General features: G+C 31.4%; 1 protein-coding gene across 1 annotated transcript; it reads right to left on the bottom strand.

The window, feature by feature from the left end:
• Positions 1-13: 13 nt before the first annotated feature.
• Positions 14-18,980, bottom strand: LOC115881436 (pro-resilin-like). Its single transcript, XM_030898909.1, has 4 exons — positions 18,808-18,980; positions 12,001-12,204; positions 2,899-3,154; positions 14-410 (listed from the first exon to the last, which is right to left on the bottom strand). Exons 1-4 carry the CDS (start codon positions 18,814-18,816, stop codon positions 355-357), a joined length of 525 nt encoding a protein of 174 aa, XP_030754769.1. The 5' UTR covers positions 18,817-18,980; the 3' UTR covers positions 14-354.
• Between the last annotated feature and the right edge of the window lie 819 nt (positions 18,981-19,799).

Raw genomic sequence — 19,799 nt, forward strand, 5'->3', positions numbered from 1 at the left:
CTTATTTTGATTCCAAAAATATGCAGTAGTTCTATGTCTACGGAATATTTCGACACCCTGTATTTTGTCAAATTTTGAAAACTAGTCTAATGAGATTTAAGCCTAAAAAACCAAATGATAATTTTAAATTTATACATTATGCATTTTATAGCAAAAAGTAAATATTTAAAAAAATAGATGGCCTTGCAGTTTAATCTTAATACTAACTGCAGAAACACATTCGTTTAATAAAAAAGTAAAAAATAATGTTAGAAATTAACATCTGTTAGGAAAAAGTCGAAACCCACGCAAAAATTAATATTTTACATCTTAAAAAAGTATTTCCTTATGAATAACTGTATAAACATTCTGTCTTTAAGGAGCTCCGTACTGATTGCTTGGTGGACTGGGATAATTATAACCACCGTTACCTGAAAACAGAAATAATTATAGTTAATAAACTTTTTAAATAAATATTAATATACAGGATGTTAGAAAATAGCATTCAAGTTATTTAATAGTGGATGTCTCAGTCCGTAATAAAGATATACCGAGTGCGTCTCAAAAGTGGCTCACCCCTATAACTTTTTTATTTTTTTTTAGAAAAAAAAACTAGATTTGGTATGTTAGTACATGACATAAATTAGGATTGATTGACGTATTCAATTCTTTTCCATCACTTCCTGTTTCACCGGAAATTACTACAACTTTTGATTTTCAAATGGCACCCTCGGTATTTTTTACTTTATTCGATAGAAAATGACACTCTGAATAAAAGAACATATTATGTGTCAACTTTTTACATATTCAATTAAAAAAAAATAGCATTTTAAATTTCAATTTAGAGTGCCATGACCATAAATGTAACGACAATTTGACTCGAAATATACAAGGTGTCCCAGAAATAAGTGCATGCATGCATTTTAAGGGCTGGTAGATCTCGATAAAAGAAACGTATTTTCTCATTATCGTTTTTCAAATAAGTCGAAAATAACGGAGATATTTTACTTTGAATATTTAAAAAAAAATATTTTTTGTTAAAATTTTGAGAACTTCTGGATCTTTTTTGGATTTTCTTTCTTGTAAATTTAATCTAATACTTATATTGCCATATTGTCAAGAAATTATGTTTTTTAACTAAAAACTAAAAAAAATTCCAAGAAATTAAAAAAAAATCGAATTTTCAAAATTTTTTTTCGCGAAAAAAACCTCATAGGCGAGGCGTGTTTCTGGGGTTGAACCAGTTAAAATACTTGCAATTATTTCGGGGACACCCTGTATATCAAATATGTGGTACCAATTCATTCGCAAAAAAAAAGTTTTTTTCAAATATACCTACTAATGAGCCACCCTCGTAACATTTGAAAAAATTGAGATATGATTAAATATAAGATTAAGGCATCTTTTAATACACGAAACGGAAAAGACACGAAAAAACATTAGACGACCAAATCTATTTTTCCAAGGCTCCATATTTTTAACACAGCCATGGCATTCTAGATTGAAATTTAAAATACGGTTTTTAAAGCAAGAATGTCAAAAGTTGACAAATGATATGTCGTTCTATTCAGAGTGTTATTTTCTATCGAATAAAGTAAAAAAAAATACGGAGGGTGCCATTTAAAAATCTAAAGTTGTAATATTTGAGATATTACGTTAATCAATGCTAATTTATATGATGTACTAACATACCACAACTCGTTTATTTATTTTAAAAAAGCAAATATTATTATTAAAAAGTTATAGGGATGAGGCTCACCCCTATAACTTTTTTATACAGGGTGTTTCAAAACAAATGCGAAAAACTTCAAGGGGTAATTCCTTGTTCAAAATAAAGGGTAGAAACGTTGGGTCAAAACTCAATCATTAGGGAGATATCGCGGTACAAAGATGGCGGAAAAATAATTTTTTTATTTTTTATCTTGAAAATGAACAACGATAGACTAATGAAAATTTATGGAAGCATTACTGTTATGAAAACACACTTTCTGGTAATTTTTTCACTTTTTTAAAATGAGTGGAAGGGATTGAAATAAACTCTCATTCTTGTTAACAAAATTTAAAAAAAAATCTTATCAAACACATGTAAAAAAATTAATTTGGATAGTTTAGTTTCTTTAGAAACTTTTTTATCTCTTTTTTATTTTTTTTTATGTTGTGAACTTTGATAAGTTAGCACTAATTAAATGATAATAATTATTATTTACAACAATATTCAAACGGTAAAAATTTATCAACTTATCCCAATAAATATTTGACAATGCCTTGGATTCATTTGTTGTCAGAAGTATTTTCAATACTAAAAACTAAAAAAAACAAACAAACGGCACCATCGACATCGACGATCGACACCGATGCCGGTGCTGATCTCGACACCGGTGTTTATCGTGATACCGGAGTTGAGATAAACACCGCGGCGTCAAGATAAACACCGGTGTTGTAGATGAACACCGGTGTCGAGATAAACACCGGTATTGTAGATGAACACCGGTGTTGAGATAAACGCCGGTGTTGAAATGAACGCCGGTGTTGAGATAAACACCGGTGTCGGTGTTGACACCGGTACACCGACTGAAACACTGGTGGTTATCAACACCTAACACCGGTGTTCAAATCTCAACAACGAACAGGTCTATTTTGTTCTGTCGTTCCACGGAAGACAAATAGGCATGCGGGTTATAAAGTTGCACGGTCCGGCTTGACGCAAATCGTTCTAACAAAATAAACCAAATAACAATCCAACTTTAAAATAAACCGTAAACATAAACGTCTTTAGTTTAACTGATAATTGAAAATCATGAAATTAAGAGACAAGAAACGGCAACATTGTTGGGTGCCTGAGTAGACTAAACATTTCATGGTTTTTGGTATCACAAAATATCGCTTAGAGTAAAATAGACATTGCATTCATAAACATACCTGCGGGTGCTTGTGGAGGTCCATACGCTTGCTGAACATTGTTATTTTGAGGATAGGTCGCCTGCCCTTCGTATTTAACATCAGCATGGAATCCCGTTTGCCAATCTGCCCAGTAAGTTACGATCTGCGTCCTTCCATCTGGAAGGGCTACCTTGTATTCTCCTCTAACTTGATTGCCATCGCTAGATTCCTTTTGATGGAAGTTGGACCCGGAATAGTCGTCTTTTACTCTATATCCGAATTCATAGGATTGTGGCTATAAATATAAATTAATAATCAAAATAAGTTAAAATAAATATTGAGATGTTCAAGGTGTCAAAAAATAGTAAAATAAAAACACTAAAACTAAGTTAGCATCATCAGCAGATGATTATAAACTAAAGTACAATCTACAAGTTGAGCGTTTACATACTCGCTCAGTGGGCACCGAGTGGGCGTGGCAAAATCTAGCCAACCGAGTCAGAGCCCACTGAGCGTAACAGTTAGATTTCCGCCAGTAGAGTAGTAGGAACAAAGAACTTGAAGGAATTGGACCGTTGACTCTGTTCATACTATCTTTACATTTATTAATTCTGATGCTTTCATATGCATCTAATTGCCTGTAATTTGAGACTTGTTTAATTAATTTTAAATTATTAAGATCTATACAATGTTCTTTATCAACAATATGTTCGGCAACGCAAGATTTATCCGGTCTACCATATCTTCTCTGAGCTAAATGTTCTTTAAATCTAGTTAATATTGATCTTCTAGTTTGCCCAACATATTTCTGATTACAATCTTTATAAGAAACTTCATAAATACCCGACCTTTCCAGTAGAGGTGTTTTATCTTTTGGATTACCTAATAATGTAATAATAATGAATGTAATAATGTAATAATAATGTAATGTTGTAATTTGTTACTAGCACTATACACAAGTTTATAATTGACATTCTTAAAAATTCCTTTTAGACCACGAGATAACTCTCTATCAAACGGTATCGAAAAATATTTAGACGTATCTTTCTCCACTTGAAAAGTAGAATTTTCAGAAATCATTAATCTATACCTACGTTTTCTAATTAATTTATCAACTAGTGAAGAAGAATCCATTACACTCAGCTACATTCCTAATGTAATCTCTTTCTATTTCATATCTTTCGTTGGAAAGTGGGAAACTAAGTAATCTATGAACTAAGAAATTTAAACTAGCCATTTTATGTTGAACACTATGATGTGATTCATTAGGAATATATCTGCGTGCGGTCGTATTTTTCCTATAGATATCAAATTCCAGGCAATTATTAGTATTTCTAATAACTAATACATCTAGAAATGGTAATCTGTCGTTGTTCTCAATTTCATGCGTAAATTTAATGGAAGGAAAACGATTATTTAACTTAGAAATAAAATTATCTATGGTGTCTGAATGTGTGTCAGAAACAGCAAAAATATCATCCACATACCTAAACCATACTCTTGGAAAATACTCAAACTGATTCTTAGCCTCCACTTGAAACCTACTCATGAATAAATTAGCCAAAAATGGAGACAATGGATTACCCATTGCTGTACCTTCCCGCTGTTCAAAAAAGTTGGTATTAAATTGAAAACAATTTTGTTTCATACATAACGATGTAAGCTCAATATATTCACTCACAGTTTTGCTGTCGAGACTATTTGCGTTCAGTAATTCCTTCAAGTAGCCTAAAGTATGTGGAATTGGAACACTTGGGAACAACGAACATACATCAAAGGAGACCAAAATTTCACCTTCATGCAATGTTATATTTTGAATTTTGTTAATGAATTCAATATTATTTTTAACTGAGAAAGAAGGTTCATGATCAGGTAAATTTTCGAACTCCCTTGATAACCATTTTGCCAAATTATAAGTCGGAGAACCTACAGCCGAAACAATTGGGCGCATAGACTTGTCCGGTTTATGAATTTTTGGCAAAGCATACAATTTTGGTAATGAGGGATTGGATACTTGCAATTTCCTCTTTAAAGAAAGATCAATAAGGGTAAGGGTAGGCAAAATAGTGTATTTTTGTGTTGGTGATTACAGATAAAAATAAAATATAAAGTTCCTATAAAAATATGCCCTAAAATACTTCCCGATGTAATTACACCCCGGGAGAGGGTAAATAAAAATAATATATTTTCTTTATTTTTAAGAACATTGGTAAGCCATTTTTCTTGAAGTATGGTAGGTACTCTTACACATATTTTAATGCAAACGCGAATAGCGGTAATATAAAAATCCATAACAGTTCGAAAGGTACTTCCCATTAAGGTTGGAAATTATTACTTTTGATGATCTATACTTACTTTGCTATAGTTATCGTAATCTTAAATTACAGAGTGTTTAAAAGTCTACTAAACTTTCGCCGTTTTTTTTTCGATCATAGGGTATCTCTGAAACTATCGAAATCTATTTACTCATAACTGAGGATTATTTAAAGTGATATCTAAAAGGAAGCCAAAAATGCAATAATATACAGTGTGTTTTATTTTAAAAAAATCAACCCGATCCTCTGACACTTTTTTAAACACCCTGTAGAAGTTAAAATATTTTTGTAAAATACATCCAAAATACATTACTAGGAGCTGCAGATGCCCGACGCACTATTGCCGGACGCTGTACACAACTCTAAATTTATATGATATAATTCTAGAACAATATCTATGTTATATGTCTAATTTAAAAACGAAATATTCAGAAATTAAAATCATTCAAATTTCTTTAGATCTTATACACTTTTACTTATTAGTAAATATTGACCTTATATGAAGTAACAGTAACGAAAGTAACAAATTAAGTAAAGGAAAGGAATGGAAAACAAACACAATGCATATCCTTCAAATGCTTCTTTTATGTTTGCTAATAAAGAAATAATCAAAGCATAATAACGTGTCTAATGTGTTCTATGAAATCGCTCTTTTAAGAAAAAATAATAATTTTCACACAATATTCCAACGTTCTTTACAGTTCATAAAACTATTACACATGGTGATGTATATATTTTATAAGACGAAGTTTACGAAATATTTTTCACATATTTTTTCCCATCTCAATATACAGGGTTGTTCACCACATACGATACGGAGTATGGTAGCTAAACGATTAGATTTTTACAAATTGTAAGTTCTGGGTTCGTTGAAGGACTATTAGAGCTACAATTTAAAAATATTTTTACAAGAACCCTGTATCCCAAGTCCCAAATAAGTTAAAAATATTATAGTTGTATTTTTTTAAATGGAACACCCTGTATATTATTCTATTTTTAGATTCTACGATTGAAATAAAGGTAAATTTGACTAAGGTTTATCACACTTAAACCTTACCGTTTTTGAAATATTTTCAATTTTATGAAATTGCACTAAAATTTTAAGGCTTTATTTCTCAAAGGGTATCAAAGTTTTAATACTAAATATTTACTGAAGATTATTTATTGATCAGATATTGTGTTGCTATAATAAAATGTACTACCTTATACAGAGTGTTCAAAATTTATATTAAATAATTACTAGCTTTAAACGGCAATAACTTGTTTAATTTAAATGGACACCCTATATATTTTACATGAATCACATGCACAATGTAATTGTCTATCAAATTGTATTATACCATTTTTACCTATCTCTTCAAGTTTTTGTAGAAAATGCATTTTCTTATAATTTAGACCCTCATTTATCACTATACCCGTAAAATATTGACATTTTAGATTATTTTTAAAGATGTAACAAATTTTCAAAGAGTACAGATACTAATATTGTCGATATAGTTCTAAGCTTATTTCATTAAAAATAAAAAACTGTTTAAATATTTTTGTTAACAAGGACCAATTAATATGATCCCAGCATTCAAACTACATTAATTGACTGTTTACGTTGATTAATAATATTTGCTCCAAATACTCAAAAACTGAATTTTGTGTGTGTATTAGAGAGTGTGGTAAAAAGTAACACATTATACATTTTATTTCATTTTTTGACGAATGCTTATTTATAAAAACAGAAACGTTCATCTTCATAACTTATTATTATATTGATTCTGAGCCAAATTCACACACATATTTAGAATACTTTATTAATTAAACTAAAACTAATTTTTGGTCGGAAATAATGGATATGTATATTTAATTGGTATACTCTTTCACAAAGATTTAAATAGTTTTTTTTGTATACCAATGGGCTTGCAATACATTTTGTACATATATGTTGCTTTAAAAAAATCTGAAATGTCAATATTCCATGGGTACAGTGATAAATGAGGTCTAAATTATAAGAAAATGCATTTTCTAAAACTTGAAGAGATGGGTAAAATTGTATAATACAATTTGATAGACAATTATATTGTGCATCGGATTCACCTAAAATATATAGGGTGTTCTATTTAAATTAAACAAGTTATTGCCGTTTAAAGCTAGTCATTATTTAATATACATTTTGGACACTCTGTATAAGGTAGTAAAATTTTATTATTGCAACACAATATCTGATCAATAAATAATCGTCAGTAAATATTTAGTATTAAAACTTTGATACCTTTGGAGAAAATGAAGCCTTAAAATTTTTACTGCAATTTCATAAAATTGAAAATATTTAAAAACGTTAAGGTTTAAGTACAAATAAACCTTAATCAAATTTACCTTTATTTCAATCGTAGAATCAAAAATAGAATAATATACAGGGTGTTCCATTTAAAAAAATACAACTATAATATTTTTTACTTATTTGGTACACTCTGTATCTTGTAAAACTATTTTTAAATTGTAGCTCTAATAGTCCTACAACGAACCCAAAACTTACAATTTATAAAAATCTAATCGTTTAGCTACAATATTCCGTGTCGTATGTGGTGAACAACCCTGTATTGTATATTATTATTTTCAAAACTATTTTTGTTTAAATTGACATTTTAGTCAATTGAAACAACAGTAGGTACAAATTAACTCAAAATTTTACTTAAGAAAGAATTACCAAAATAACATTAAAGTTGGCATAGCTCATGACAATTGAAACTCCATATTGATTTGTATATGTTACGGCTAAAATGGATACTTGGCTAGTTTTAAACTAGCCAGCTATTTTGCAAAAAGCGCTGTTATTTTGTTGGTTAGGTGGAGTTTGCAGTGGTGGTTGTATTGGTTGCAAAATAGCTGGCTAGTTTGAAAACTAGCCAAGTATCCATTTTAGGCGTAACATATTGTATAAAAAAACATATTTTAACCTTTATTTGGAGGCATAATTTTATACAGCTTCAATATAATTTCCATTAGTAAATTTGATAAAAATTAATAATTATTATTTACTATTATCCTTGTTTCTTTTGTCTTAAGTAGGTATCTAGCTCAACTAAATGAAGCCAGAAAGCTGTTTCCCAGGGGCGAGAATGTGAACTGGAAAAGATTTCCTATAGTGGATTTCCCCAAAATAGCGATGACTGAAGTCGATAGCGCAGCCAAGAGGCTAAAAAGAGGAAAGGCACCTGGACCAGACGGCATTCCAGTTGAGTTAGTTCAGATTGTTGCTCAGGAAAGACCTGATGTACTGGTAGATATCTGCAATGATGTTATTGGAAATGCATCTATTCCGAGTAGGTGGAAACGTGCCCAGCTGGTGTTAATAGAAAAACCCCAGAAAGAAAGTGGAACTGCTGGACTCAATGGTCAAATTAATAGAAATGGTCTTAAAAGATCGATTGGAAACTGAAATACAGCTAAAGGGTGGTTTAAAGAGAGGCAGTACGGGTTGCGAAAAAAAATTAGTACAATCGATCCTCTTAAAAAAGTGTCTGAGGCAATCAGAGTACTAAAGAATACTAGCTCGTCAAACAGAGATATCCTTATGAAAATGCTTTCAACTCGGCTAACTGGGAAAATGTAATCAATGAGCTTGCATATCATTGGAAAATAAGTTTATATTTAGTGGAAAATATAAAAGCTTATTTCGGCAGAAGATGCGTGAGTAGAGGATGCAGAAGTTAAAGTATCTAAAGGTGTACCTCAGGGATCTATACTGGGTCCTTTACTATGGAACGTACTGTATGATGGACTTCTTCGTATGGAATACCCAGCAGAAGTAGAAGTCATAGCATATGCAGATGATGTTGCGCTGATGGTAAAGCTAAATGTAACGAAGACCTCGTTAGAACTGCGGAAAGAGCATCGGAGCAGGTGTGCTCATGGATGGATGAGGTGGGACTAGAAATAGCGCCGCACAAAACGGAGGCAGTTATTTTGGTTGGTAACCGAAAATCACGCAGTGTACGTTTTCATGTGAAACAAAATATATTGTACCAAAGAAAACAATAAAATATTTAGAGATTGTTTTCCAAGCGGGAGGAGGCTTTTCTGAGCATATCCGCCATACAGTTTTGAAAGCAGAAAAACAGGGGGCCATGTTATCCGGAATTATGCCAAACTGGTCTACCTTGGGTCAAACGAAACGCCGAGTGCTAGCTGCTGTACAAGCATCTACAATTTTGTATGGATCCGAAATTTGGGGAGAAACCTGCAAAGTTCGAAGTCATAGAGAGAAACTTTTTGCAGTGCAACGAAGATTGGCCATAAGAGTATGTCGTGGATACAGAGCAATATCTGCGGAGGCTGCACAAGTTCTGAGCTCAATGGCCCCGATAGACATAGTAATTGAAGAAAGAATGGAAAGGCAAGAACATTCAGGAAGAAAGTCGAAATAGAGTTCTGGAAATATGGTGTAAAAGATGGAGTCAAAACAGAAATGGTAAAGGTAAATGGACTAGAACACTTATAAGGAACCTAGAGTGTTGGATAAATAGAGAATATGGAGAAATGAGCTATGCCATGAGTCACTTCCTTTCTGGCCACGATTGTTTCAGGTATTACCTACATAAAATAAAGTTAGCTGATAGACCGAGATGTCTCTATGGCGACCCCGATGCTGATACGGTGGGGCATACCCTTTTGGAATGTCACCGATGGACAGATGAACGAAGATTTCTATACGAAAAACTAAGAGTCCCAAAAATTAAGATTTCCGATCTAGTTCCAGAGATGATTCGATCCCCAGAAAATTGGAATAGTGTTATACAATAATACACTTTTATGGAGACACACATATTATCACACTTGGAAATGAACATCGATGACATTCCCCATATAATTTTACATATAAAATGACAGCGATCTTCATTTCATAGCCATCGCTGCCGCCGTTTTTTTTTCGATCATATTGTATTATTGACATACAGTTATTTCTTCAAATAATATCAAAATTTATATCATTATTTAAATAAATGTGATTTGTTATTTACTTAAGCAAAATGAGTGTAATGGTACTCTGGCTTCTTTAAATTATAAGCTGTAGGAAAACTAATTATGTTTAAACGAAAAATATATAAACAAAAAGAAGTTAAATAAAATAAGATAATATACGGGGTGGTCCTAATTTTATTCGGGAAACTTCAGCAGCATATTCTGCTGCTAAAATAAAAAAAGATAAAAGTAAGTAAAAAAGGTCGTATAAATGTATATCCTAAAATGCTTCGTTTCGGAGATACAGGGTGCAGAAGTTCTATTTTTATTTCGATTTTTTCCAAATAATTTCTGACCTAAGGTCGATATTTGCATGAAAAATGGTGTCTGGGTGCTTTTTAACATGAGCAACTTGGGATTTCGACATCAATATGACTCCTACTTATAGAGGACACCAACTATATGTTTTTTAACTGATTTGAAGAGTAATAACTTTTTGTTCGTACCTGTATAAAACTACTGAGTGAAAAAAATATACATTTCCGTAGTTTTTTACGTATAAAATGTCTTTGGGTAAAAATCGCTACGAGCAACCTTTTTTGAGATATCTGAAATGGAAATAATCATTATACATGTCAAGATTGACAAAAAACAAACATGTTGACTAGATAGTTATTTGACTGAAATGATAAATTTGGGAACATTTTAATTTTTTAAGCTTATCATGAATTTTTGTAGAAAAATATACAGCACAAAAATTTTTCAAATTTATTGTTTCAGACTAATAACTATCCAATCCACATGGATATAATTTTTGTCAATTACAATTTCGATTCCAAATAACTTTAGAACCATTATTCGTAGCGATATTTACCAAGAAACCTTTTTTACGTAAAAAATTACGAAAATGTATATTTTTTACTCAGTAGTGTAATATAGGTACAGACACAAAGTTGTTACTCTTCAAAACAGCTAAAAATATGTAGGTGAGATCCAAGAACGGTAAACTAATGACGTGACGTCATTGTAGCCCTTGTCAAAGCCTTCGTGGCCTTGTCATGATAGTGTGTATTATTAGTTGCCTTTGGTAAACTTATAAAAATAACAGCTGAGAAATTTTGAGTTAATTATTTTGTCAATTTTAAATGTGAAAAAGGTGTCTTTTAAAGTTTTTAGAGCTATAGAGTGTATAAATACGTTCATTTTGTGTTGTGGATTGTGACAAAGTGCTTACTAAGTGCCCACGATTTTGTTTATTAATTATTTTAAAGCAAAATATGGAAGTACTCTAAAAGAATGCTTGCAAAGGTGATGCTGAGAACTGCTGTTCTTAAAAATGCATTATCCCAGTATTTAATACGATTTATACAGTTAATTTTCTATACTGCATACATATAAGGTGTTTAAATAAATAAACTAAATAATGAACGTTTTGCATTCGGCAACCAATAATGCACGTGTGTGTATTATTGGTTGCCGGATAAGGACTAATAACCATGACAAGGGCTACAATGACGTCACAAAGCGAGAAGTTTTCGCATGCACCTGGCGGACACTTTTGGCTGAATGAGCAGTCCTATTAGGTTAACTGTTCTTGGGTGAGACCAATACAACTACCACCGCAAACTAACACCTAACCAATTTAACCATAGACACCAATTTTCATCCAAATGTCGGTGTTAACTCAGAAATTATTTAAAAAAAAGTCGAAATAAAAATGAAACTTCTACACCATGTATCTCCGAGACGAAGCATTTTTAGACATAAATTTATACGAACTTTTTTACTTCTTTTTAGCTGCTGAATATGCTGCCGAAGTTTCCCGAATACAGTTCGGACCACCCTGTATATTATTAAAAGAATAAGAACATATTACCTCTTGCGATTCATGACTTCCATGTCCACCTCCGTAACCCTCTCCTGAACCGGTACCACCATAACCTCCTCCAGGACTACTTTGATCATAGTTTCCTCCAGGTCCGCTAAGAGGAGCCCCATAACCTGTATTTGGCGCTCCGTAAGAGGCAGGAGGTTCACTTTTGACAGTAACAAGCGCGCAGGCAAACAAAATAATTGCTTCCTGAAATATAAAATTAGCTAAACATTACAGCATACAACATTCAAATTTTGAAGTCTAAATTGAATATCAAAATAATTCTTAATTTTTTTCAAATTCGGTACTGAAAAAATCGATAAAATATGGCTTCTTTTTAAATTCTAGCTAAAAATACCATAGTAATAATAATAAAAGTAATTTTGATGACACCCTTGGTTTTCTTCAAAAACGAACTAAAATCCTATAGCAGGTGATTTTCAAAAGTTGTTATTATTTTACACAAAAAACGAGATTTGGTATGTTAGTATACATATTATGCCACAAATTAGGATTGATTGACATAAGGTCTGTTCTCAGAAGAATCCCTGACTAGTCAGCGCGTTTCTTATTGGCTGAAATGTGTAGAAACCAGACTAACAATCAGGTTTCTACGCATTATAACCAATAAAAAACGTGCTGACAAGTCAGGGATTCTTCTGAGAACAGACCTATATTCAATTATTTTCGGTCAGCTTCTGTTTCACCGTAAATGATAACAACTTTTGATTCTTAAATGGTACCCTCGGTATTTGTTTACTTCATTCGATAGAAAATGACACTCTGAATAGAATGACATTTCATATGTCAATTGTTGACATTCTATCTTAAAAATAGTATTTTAAATTTCCAATCTTGAGTGCTATGGCTGTGAAAACCACCCGTTTTTAAAGAAGGAGCCTTGGAAAAATGGATTTGATCGTCTAATATTTTTTTGACTTTTCCTAGCTGGTTGAAAGATGCCCAAATCGTATTTTTAATCATAATGCATTTTTTTCATATGGGACGAGGGTGGCTCATCAGCATATTTTGATAAAGCTTTTTTTACAAATAATTTGATACCACATACTTGGTTTGGTAGTTCGTGTCAAACTGTCATTATAAACCATGAACGTCCAAAGCAGGAACGAATCATTTTGCTAGGTGACTTTAATGCCCGTGTCGGCAAACAACAGGAAATATGGCCTGACGTATTGGGAAAACATGGAATGGGAAACGTAAATAGCAATGGTGAACGCTTATTAACAACATGCACAGAGTATAATCTTTGCATCACCAATACGTGGGTCATGCTGAAGGACAAATTTAAAGGTACCTGGAAACATCCGAGATCAGGCCATTGGCACCAATTGGACCACGTAATCATTCGAAGGACGCACCTAAAACATGTCAGTCTCACAAAAGCCAGAGTAGATTCTGAATGTGGCACTGACCACCGACTTTTAATCTCAAATATGAAAATCCAGTTAAAACCCAAACATCCACACTGTAAAAAGCAAAGCTACATGACCAGATTGAACGTACGGGGTCTAGAGAACAACGATACCGCCGACTCCCTCCGGGAAGCCATCAAAGAATCACTTCCACCGATAACTTCAATCTGAATCGTGGATGCTGAACATGGCTGGACAGAACTAAGAGATGCGATTCACAAAACCAGCGAAGCAGTACTACTGGGAAAATCCAACAAAAAGAAACAACCAGACTGGTTTAACGAAAATCAACCGAATATACAGGCTTTGTTGGAACAAAAGCATAGAGCACATCAAGCCGTCACTGCAAATCCACACAATCCAAGACTAGCAGACAACTTTAAGGCAGCCAACAACACGCTCCGAAGAAACCTGCGCCAACTAAAGGATAACTGGTGGTCGCAAAAAGCTAGTCAGATTCAGGAGTATGCCACGCATCACGACTATCGTAAATTCTTCGAGACTGTAAAAGAAGTATACGGTCCAACTAAGAAGGCAAGATGCCCAATCATGGCACAAAATGGCGAACTTCTAAAAGAGGAAGGGCAAATCAGAAACCGCTGGAAAGAGCATTACAGCCATATCCTTAACCAAGAAAACAACCCCAATATAGAAACACTCAACATAATACCTCAGTATAACAGCCTCGATGAAAAAAATCATAAGCTTCTTTGTGTGACTGATAAAAAATAGTGTTAAAAACCCCATATATTATATAATATTACGAATATCCGCAAAACCGTTAAACATTTTGAAATACTTTAAATACAAAAATTTTCATTTTTTGATTCTCCATCTAACAAAGGAATAAGATACAAGGTGTTCCATTAAAAAAAACCAAGAAAAGCTATTTTATAATTTAGAAAGTTTGGCATAGAAATTTGAAACCATCTGTATGGTTTAAGATTACATTATAGGAGAGTAAGTACAGACCAATTATAGTACGAGTATAGATAGTACCTAGTATAGATTTCAGAAAAGAAGCCAAAAATGCAATAATACACAGGATATTCCATTTAAAAAAAATAATCGCGATTCACTCGCACTTTTTTGAGCCACCCTGTAGAGATTAAAATATTTTCCTGAACTACGTCCTAATACATAGTTTAGGTCTGCATTTAAACAAAATTTTTAAGTTTTTTATTATAGGAGCTACTACGACGCACTATTGTCGCACCCTGTATAATTGTTGACAAGCTTATAACATAAAAAATAAAGTTGGTATAACAATAGTATAAAAGCACAACTAAAACAAAGAGGTGAACATATCGAATAAATTTTAATTTTAAAAAGAGTATCACTTATACCGGGTGCGTCTTAAAAGTGGCTCACCCCTGTAACTTTTTTATTTTTTCTGTTCCACCGGAAATGACTTCTTTTGATTGTTAAATGGCAACCTCGGTATTTGTTTACTTTATTCGATAGAAAATGACATTCTGAACAGAATGACATATCATAAGTCAACTTTTGACAAAATATCTAAAATAGTATATTTAATATACTATTTATACTATTAATAATAATATAGTTCTTTATTAATTTTATATAGAAATAGTATAAAATCACAACTAAAACAAAGAGGTAAAAATAAACATAAATATCCAATTAATTTTAATTTTGAAAAGAATATCTATCACTTATAGGTAAAGTTAGAATCAAAAGTTATATCATAACTTAATGCAATAGATTTATTTTTTAATTATTAATTAGTATTTATAAAGCTTCATTCGGAACCTCGTAATTAGTGGAATAAATTAGTGGTAGACATTTTCAATTAGTAGAAAAAGTTATCAAACTTTTAACATTTCCACTAATTACAAAAGTTGATTGTTTTAAAAGCTAAATACTAGCGTGTACCAGCGACTTCGTTCGCGTCGAATTAATCATTTGTAATGGTGATGATAAGGCAAAGCAAGAATTTCCATTAACATACAAACTGGATAAAATTTTCTCACATTTATGTCAGCATGAAAAAAAAAATATGGCGATATTATTATGTAACTTGTTAATATTTGAGGGGTAGTTTCATCTCGTTAGAATTTGACTTCGGAAAATCCGTTTGCCAAAAATAAGCTTTTTACGTCAAGCAGTTTAAGCAGAATCGTGGTTAAGAAATTACCCTACTTTTTGGAACACCCTGTATGATTTTTTAAAAAAAATTCAAAATATGTAAAAAAACAAAATAAATTATATTATTAATTGTCCAAACGTTTTCCCGAAAGACTAATCGTTTTATAAATAACAAATATTGTAATATTTGAGGGGCGTTTTCGCCCTCTTGGAATTTGAGATTCGAGAAACCCCTCCTTATCGAACCTCTACAACCCCCAGTCAATCCGTTTGCCAAAAATCAGCTTTAAACGTCAAGCAGTTTAAGCAGAATCGTGATTACTCAATGGTCATATTTTATGAAACACCCTGTATAAATTTATAAAAAATCTTAAATGATGTAAAACAACAAAATAAAATATACGTGTTTAAGAGTTTTTTCGAAAAACTCACCGGTTTTTAAATAAAAAATATTTTAATATTTGGGAGATAGTTTCACCCCCTTAGAATTCGAGTTTCGAAAAATCCCTTCTTATATTTTTATTATATATATTATTTATTATATATTATTTTTTATATATATAAAATGCCTTCCCCTCTACACCCTAAACTAAAGTCAATCTGTTTTCCAAAAATCAGCTTTTTACGTCAAGCGCTTTAAGCAGGATCGTGATTAATCAATGACTTTTTCGAAACACCCTGTATACATTTTTTAAAAATCTTAAAATATGATATTGGGAAATTTTGGAAGCGAAAACGAAAAATGGATAGGAAAAGAACAAAATAAAAAATACGTGTTTTCTTTAAATTTAGGAACTTGACCTATTTTAATTCATGGTATTGTAATGTTTGAGGGGTGGTTTCACCATCTTGCTTGGAATTCCTCTTAATTCCTTCTTATCGAACCCTCTAAATTTCTAAGAATCAACCTGGAATTCTTACCAAAAATTGAGCTTCTTACGTTGAGTGGTTTGGAGCAGGATCGTGATTAATCAGTCCTTCAATCCCTTAAGAATTCCTTCATAGTATATAATATAATTCCTCTGCGGTAGATCAACCCTCGTTTATGAACTAAGACTACTAGATGGCAGGACCGGTTTCCCTACAGAAAAATATTTTTGTTACTCTGAATTTTGAAGCTACCAATAAAAACAGAGAAAATAAAATCGATAATTTTCGGACTGTGCAATTGGTTACTAATCGACCAGATACTTTTTATCTATTAGATATGCTATAAAAGCTGGCAATTATACAATTCGACCATTGTAAATACCCGACAAATTCTTCAAGACCGACAAGGCCGATGCTTCTCACTGATAACAAATAAAAATGTTTGTTTAGATAATTTTCGAGGTATTTTTTCTTTCTGAATGCACATTTTAAAATATTTTATATTCTTTGTCCCCTTGACCTATTATCCTGGTTGCATGTATGGAAGTTCTGTTTCTTCTAGTTTTAGAAAATGTTCATATTTCTTTTTTCTTTGTAGGTGTAGTGTAAAATTAGATTACTTTATTAAGTTTAATTATAGTGTTTAGTGTAGCATGTTAGTGTAGTCTACCAAAAATAGTTTAGTAGTGTTTTTATAGTTTATTTTGTATTTAAGTAGTGGGTGAAGGGATAATTTTGTTATTTTTTCTTTTTGTTTGATAAATTGGTAAGTTTGATAATTTGTTCAGTGTAGAATACAAGAATAAGTAGTTGTGTAGTGTTTTTTATTTAAAATTCTTCTTTTTGTTTTTCTTGTAATAATTGTAGTAGTTCTATTAAGTATTGTGATAAATACACTATATCTTCCTTCAACTTCGTTGAAAAGTGCGTTATCATATAATCTTGGTTTTCTGGTAGCAGAATATACGAAAAAAAATTCTGATCAAATTTATTTGAAATTAAATTAATCTAGCCTTATTAATCAAATTAAACTAGTCAAATAATAACAATAGTTAGTTTCAAAATACTATACAGGGTGAGTTTCCTACGATGTTCTCTATGGGCATCTCGGAAACTACTGGAGGTAGAGAGTCGGTTAATGGGGAAATAATTGCAGTTTTGTGGGGTCATAAATATGCGCCTTTCGGATTTTTCGGAGAAGTTCAAGGCTTATTAGATATTTCGAAAAAAACAAATTTTGGCTATTTTAAAACTTGTCTCTAATTCTATTATAATCTACCGTATGATCGAATAAAAATGGTAAAATTATATGGGAAATATCATTGATCGTCATTTCATAGCCATCGCTGACGCCGTTTTTATTCGATCATACGGTATTTTAGACAAAAAGTTTTCAGATAAAAGTTGTAGATAATCACATACCTAATGAGTTTGTGTTTTCTGTTTTTTTTTCCAAAGTCTGTCATTTTTGACATATGACACAAACATATGTTTTTTTAGTAAACCATAGTTGGCCATGACCTCATAAAAAGCGCCATTTTTTAAGCTTTTCAGCGATAGGTATAATATGTTTTTTTCGAAAAATTACAAGTTATAGCCAATTCTTTCCTTTCTTGGCTAATTTCCATAACAATAATACCATGCCAATTAGTTAGCATCAAAAATGTAAAAAGTTTTATGTTTTAAAAAAAAATATCGTAAAATTCGTAAATCACTCAATTTAGAATAAAATAATCTAAGAATGAAATGATTCTTTTATAAACCTACATTAAATCAAATTAAAATAGGTATGTAACTTTTTTTTAAATATTAATTAACAGCCAATTAGCATTATCATAAATTATAAATAATGTACCAACATATCGAAATAATAATTTCTTTGTTAATACGGTTTAGAATTCTTAAAATAACAGGCAAAAATAATCCACAATTTACAGTAAAATAAAAGTTTCGTTTAAATTTCTTAATCAGCTGATCACTATTAAAGTTCGCAGATACCCGGAGCTATATTATTACATTTTACATTACTCTGAAACTGAAAATAACGAAAATAATCGATATTTTTGACTCCGCCCCGAAAGGTTCACGATTTTTCCTCCAGTTAGCAGCAAATTTTGTCTAGTCGGTTGACCAACTTTAAGAATATATAAACAAGGATTTTATATATTAGTATAGATTAGGCTTTCCCTGACTTATTGACAACTAACTAACACAAGCTGTTGCTAGGATATTCTATTAATTTTAATTGTGTTTTTTAAACATTGTGAATGATCGTAAACTAAAAAGTATAAAGTGTTATTGAAACCACTAATTTATGCCAGTAATTGCGAGGTTCTGAATGAAGCTTAAGAGCCATAAAAGCTAAACTGCTAAATTATGTATGTATTTTATCACTTACTGTTTTCATGATTCCTTGGACTTGAACCTTGTGTATTTATACTATCAATCCAATCAAAACTAATTTAACCCGAAAATAATTGATCTCACCCGATTGATTTTATTATGTAAATTGGTATTTTATCGATAAATTAAATCGAGAGCAAAACTGCAATTGACCGAATTGCAAATGCATCGGCCCGAAAGATGTTGATGTGTGGGAAGGCGCAAAAAATATCTAGTTTATATACGTTTTTAGATATTTGGTAATCTATTGTCTGATCTCGATGAAGCAAGGCCTACTCCAATTCGGTCCCACGCATTGCCGGCGGTTTAGAAGACCCCACCATCCCCTTGAAATTACGAACGATGCTCGAAATTTCATAAAATCGCGGGCTCTCTGTGGTGCTTATCTTTCTCTCCAAGAATCTTCAAGGTCTTCCGTATGAATGTGTGTGTGTATGTAGTCTGAAAGTGTACTTTTCTTTTGTGAAACTGAGAAATTATGATGTATTTCTTTACCGAATAATTATATATAATAATAAAAATAATTTAAAAATTCTATATTTACCATGTATGTTTTACTAGAGAACTTTTCTCTTAAAGAATATTTTATAAATAAATAAATAAATGCCTTTATTGTCAAAAAAATTTTCAATTTGTAGACAAAGGTAAACTAACAAAGAAAGTAAAAAAACAAGGTACACAAACAAACAAACAAAAGATAATACAAAACATTATACAAATAATATTGTCAGTCTTATTGTTAAAATAAACATTTATAAATGTTTTACAATGTCAAAGAAGAAAAAAATAAAAATAATATTCAAAAATATTTAGCTAGTTTATAGCAAAATATCAATGACCTCTAAATAAATTCCTTTCGATGTCATTAGTAAATATAGCAATAGCAAACATTAGACCAGTGTTTACAAGATCAAATTCGATTTTCAAAATATAATTCATTTTAGAGCGTAGAAAGCCTTGTCTAGTAAATAAGAGTTCAATGCTTTG

Source organism: Sitophilus oryzae, unplaced genomic scaffold, assembly GCF_002938485.1.
Source record: "Sitophilus oryzae breed Bouriz unplaced genomic scaffold, Soryzae_2.0 scaffold_1720_pilon_pilon, whole genome shotgun sequence".
Taxonomy (NCBI): Eukaryota; Metazoa; Arthropoda; class Insecta; order Coleoptera; family Curculionidae; genus Sitophilus; species Sitophilus oryzae.